Genomic DNA, 5,439 nt, shown 5'->3' on the forward strand with positions numbered 1-5,439 from the left:
ATTGTTTACTTTTTCTCATTTATTTAGTCAAGTTTTTAAATAACTACTCAATATTTTCATCAGATTGACACTTGGCTGGACTCTTCGCTAAGAATGAGAGAGATGGCTGCGTGCGCTATTCAAAGACCGGATTGTTTCGGGTATTTGAACAAACAACAGGAACACGCGCGGAAAACGTCCTCGCCCACTGGTTGGTCCAGGCGATATTGCGTGCTGAAGGATGCCGCACTATATTTCTATGATGACGCCAATGCCGACAAAGCATTTGGCGTAGCGTGTCTTCACGGCTTCAGGGTACATAGCAGCGCTCCGAGTTCCGGCGGCAGGAAGCACGCTTTTGAGTTGCAACCACCGGATCCCACGCAAAGGAGCTATATTTTCGCTAGCGAATCAGAAATGGATAAAAAACGGTAAATAAATAGATATCAGTCATTTTCAACTTCAATAAGATAAACGTGACAGACATATACATATATCCGGACATTTACACAAAATTTATTATTGTATTATTAATTTAAAATATTTTTTTACTACAATATTATAATTTAATTGTATTTAAAGATTACAATTAAATGATATTTTATTTTAAAAAACACTTAAGATTAATAATAACAAATAAACAAATAAAGTTTTGCAATAAATGTTTGGATAAAGATACTCTTATTATTAGGACTATTTTTTTGTATACAGAATAAATGCAAATGTAATATATTTTTCTTTTTAAAATTTAATAATTAATTAAAACTTTTGACGTTTATTTTCCTTATTATTAGTGTCTACCGAAAATAATTTTCTACTATTATTTCAGATGGTTGGCCGCCCTTGAATATTCGATTGATCGGTGGATAAAAATAGGTTGATGCGAAACAATCCGCCCTACGATGAATCCAACGAGTCGCAGTAGCGAAGATCGTCCAAGGAAATCCTCGTCCGTATCCGTTTCCGGTTCCTAACACGTTGTGGATTATTCGCGACGATCGCCGTTGTTACCTCGACGATCACCACACGCTCGTGGATGTTTGCCAAGATTCTTTCATTTCAACAACATTATTAAGTCTCACCGTCATGATCATCACTGTGCTGATTAACAGTGACGTTACGTTAAATTGTTCAAATAAAAGTTAACGCTAAAACAAAATAACTTGTGTTCGGAATTGTCTTGTGTCGTCGGAATTGTTTATCAGCAATAATGCAATTCCATTGAACGTCATCAAGATCATTTGAGCAGAAAAATCGATATAATCTTGATGAGTTGAATGCTATGGGGATGAAGAAATATACTTTATGCCGGTTATGTATATTGCGTTTCTTTATCCCGAATGAACAAACGAATGGACACTTTTGTGTCTCCGTTCTATCAAAATCGAAACTCATCAAAATTATACTGATTCCAATTTTAGTAATAAATTTTCAGATCTCATCGCGCGTCAAGTTTTCCCATTTAATCTCCATCCTGTCCATTACATTATCCCATTATTATACATATTTTAATTTTGAATACTTGAATTTTGATCAAAAACATGATAGTAAAATAATGAACATTAAAAAAGAACGAAATCTTTAAAAGAACTTTAAGTATTATATAATATGATTCGCGGCGATCTCGATATAATTGAGAAAACGAAAAACCTTCCGAGGTTGTTTGTCGCTGAAATTCTATACGCACATGAAGATAACTTCACGAGGAGCGTATCTTCAAGAAATAAGCGATAGATTCATCGGATCGATTAATTCTAACGGCGAAAAAGAGATACATTTTGCCAGCCATAAAATGCGTACGTGCATGCGTAGCGATAGTTACGCATATGCGGCACATGTCATATGGAATTGCCATTACCTATATCGCTATTCTTATCAACGCCAATATTTATAACGAACGAAAATCACAGGGTTTACCTGAAAACGAGAGAAATGAAAATCGTGTGTGTGTGCGGGCGTGTCCAGATTGTGTGAACACGCGCAATTATCTATCCGATAGAAACAGAAAACTCAAGATATTATGCGTATCTGTTGAAAATCGCGCTCATCTTCTTGCGTGTATAGTAGGGAAGTAGACGAGTACGAAGAGACTGGCGTATATACATTTTAACGAGAAGATAACCCTACGCTGGCACATCAAGTTCAGGCTGATCCTGCTCTTACCGATGCATATAGGGTGTCTCTGAATTATCGGCACATATTTTATAGATATAGAAATCAGATTAATAAGAAATGATTATTTCAATTATTTTGCAATGAAAATGGAAATTTTATTTATATTGTGTCCTTATACTTTGAATAAAAAATTAAACAAGAAATATTTAATTTATAATTTTATTTGATATCGAAAATTTGGAAATGTGTTATACCTATGAGTACTCTTATAAATCTTTTTTAATCCTTTTTTATTATAAATCTTTTTTAAGCCTTTGCAATCTAAGTTTTTTATTTAGCCCAAACTTTTTATTGTTCTAATAAACTTTCAAAAAATATAGAAAAATTCAGATTACTCTCCAACATCTTTGTTACATTACCAAATAATTTTTTTTTAAATGTTGATTTAATAAAACTTAAAATTTGAGAAAAAATGAGGATGAAATTTGAGAGAAAAATTTCACTTGCGACTTTGAGCAAAAAAGATTAAGATTGCAAACAAAGGATTAAAAGGTCGATTGCAAATGATTTAACTAAATCATTAAAATATGTGTCGATGATCTAGAGATATTAACACTTAAAAACATTGAAAAATTTTTTATTTTTAAACTTTCTTTGGATACCAATATAATACGCAAAAATTATATAAAGTTATTTCCTTTTTTAAACATGTTTTTACTAGCGTGTATTGTGTTTTATTTATATATTGATAAAGATAAATACTTATTGAAAATTTATTGAAAATAAGTTAATGTACAACGGCAACAGGATGACACACATGAGAGAAAAATGAAAAATCATATTTTATCTTCAAAATCTTAATTGATTTTAATATTTTAAATTAAAGCTTATTCAATTTTAAAAAAGTTATCAATCAATTTTTGAGATATAAGCATATTTTTAAAAAAGCAGATGTAAAATAGCAACTGAAAAAAAGTTATTTTATAATTTTAATTAAATTTGTACTAAATTAAATTAGTACATGTATAATCTTGATGTCGCAGATAATCTAAGTATAGTTGCAAAATTCAAAATGATACATATATTCATTATGACGAATAAAACTTAAATTAAAAATATTTTTTATTTCTGTGAAAATTGATATTACAGCTTTTAAGATTGATTATTTGCGCGAATATTCTGAGTAATTATATTTATCTTATTACGCAAGTATTTGTAATGGCTATACTTATTCTCTTGTACGACAATATTTGCTTCACAAACATATCACAAAAGTCCGATAATGACTTTTGAGCTTCATCGTTAACAGCTTTTGAAGGGCGTTTCCATTCTTTCCGCTGGCTATTTATGTAAGAATCAGACGAAGTTAAAGCTTCTTAATTATACCGTCATTTGTTGTCATTTCTACATTTAATATTTTCAAGAGTAGACTCTTTAAATTGTTTGAAATTTTTGTTACATGCTTCCTGTACTTCTTCAGATAACTCACCGATTGGTAATAATAAATGTGAATCTATAATTTTCTCCCATGAAAAAAAATTTGTATACCAAAGCAGGCATGTAGTATCAAAAATAAAATTTAATTTATAGTTTTGCAGTTTTAAAAGCATAAATAATTTTTAAATTTAACAGTATTTATTTTTCACAAGCAAGTGTGCGTGTGTTTCCTGCAGAATAATTCTAAATCTTTGAGTGAGAACTTCCTCAACACCAGTTATCCTTGAATCATGTTAAAGTCTCTGAAAAAATTTCTCGCCGTATTTCCGTTATTGATGGATAATCTAGAACCTTTTTCTATCTACATATCTAGACTTATTTGCTTTCAAAATTCCCTTGAACATTTTTTTTTTGGTTTCCTTCATCGCCATTATTTATTCTCTTCCAGCTCACTTACAAAAACATAGCCGATAAGATATATATGGCAATATACATTCCATAATCGAATCTATGCATACAATGTTGAAAGACATATTCAAAATTTTGAACGATTTCTTACTTATCTTTTAAGTTAACACACTAATATTTATGCATTATATGAATACTCTCTATTTCCGTCCTCACACATAGAATATAAAGGGAAAGAAGGAAAGAAACAAGGAAAAGGAGGGGAATCACATTTCAAAATAATGAATAGATCGAAATAAATTGAATCAAAAAGTTCAAAGGATAAAAATTGTAATTCTAAAGTCATAACCATAAATGATTTTTCACAAAAGTAAAAAATAAAAAAATATTTTTAATTTAGGCATTTATTATATTGAATACGTTATTTTAAATTTTACAACTTTGGTTTCAGATTTGTAATCAACGACCTTGAAAACTTTTATGATTTTTATCAAAAATTAAACATTTTTAAATTTTGTATCCACTACTTAATTCGCTATTTTGAACTTTTTAATATTACAACTAATTCACAATTAACGACCTTAAAGCTACAATATGTTCACAACTTCTGTATAAATCTCTATTTATATATAATACTAGATTTATTTACATTAATAACATTTTTAGTGTTTATGACAATCATATTGGATTTATTATAATGTTGTAATTGTAATATTATATTAATAATTTACCCCATTAAAAATATACATATATTTATACTCAATTTATATACATATAAATCAAATTAAAATTATAAATGCTTTCTGTATTTTAACCTCTATTTTATATCAACTATTTTGAAAAAAGCCTAACGAAAAAATCAATTTTTTTCGAAATTGAACTAAGCTTTTATTTGGAAAAAAAAACCATTAATAAAATCAATTAAGATTTCAAGGCTGTGGATAATTTTGAAACATAATTTCTCATTTTTCCGTATTGTATAACGATGCGAAATTCTCAATTGTGTCTATCCTAGTCAATCCTATGCGTGCGAGAAAGGAACGGTAGATATAGAGTTAAGCGGGCGAGACAAAGCGCGCGCTATCGTCGCGACGGCATGGCGCTGAATTTAATAGCATCTTCGATGAACGCGACTGCCGCAAACACGAAGAGGCAGCGAAGAGAAAAACAGGAAGAAGATGCAGGCGCGAAGAATAAGGCACACCGACGAGTTCGTCGTTACGAACTACATTGTTTCACGGACGGCGCGTCGACTACAGTGTATTAGAGAACGATACGTTTAAAAACGAAAACTTGTATAAAAATCGAGAAGCCTGGTCAACCGCTCAAAATTTCAGATAATAAAATAGAAAATTTAATACAATACAATTTGAGATGTATATATCATTTATTCAATACTTTTAAATTTCTTCCCTCTTAAGAATATTAATTTACTAAAAATATTATCTAATAAAAATTTATACAAGATTTATACAATTTATACAAGAATTTATATAAAAA

At 29.7% G+C, this 5,439-nt stretch overlaps 1 protein-coding gene across 3 annotated transcripts in view; it reads left to right on the plus strand.

Moving 5' to 3' along the window:
• LOC108694685 (beta-1-syntrophin) overlaps positions 1 to 1,465 on the plus strand; it is a 21,363-nt gene extending 19,898 nt beyond the window's left edge. For all 3 annotated transcript variants that reach the window (XM_018204327.1, XM_018204326.1, XM_018204325.1), the window contains 2 exons: positions 64 to 410; positions 809 to 1,465. In XM_018204327.1, coding sequence (XP_018059816.1) covers positions 64 to 410; positions 809 to 860 — 399 coding nt within the window. In that variant the 3' untranslated portion in view covers positions 861 to 1,465. The remainder of the gene's footprint in view (positions 1 to 63; positions 411 to 808) is intronic.
• Positions 1,466 to 5,439: the final 3,974 nt, after the last annotated feature.

The sequence above is a fragment of the Atta colombica genome, unplaced genomic scaffold (assembly GCF_001594045.1).
Source record: "Atta colombica isolate Treedump-2 unplaced genomic scaffold, Acol1.0 scaffold121, whole genome shotgun sequence".
NCBI classification, from domain to species: domain Eukaryota; kingdom Metazoa; phylum Arthropoda; class Insecta; order Hymenoptera; family Formicidae; genus Atta; species Atta colombica.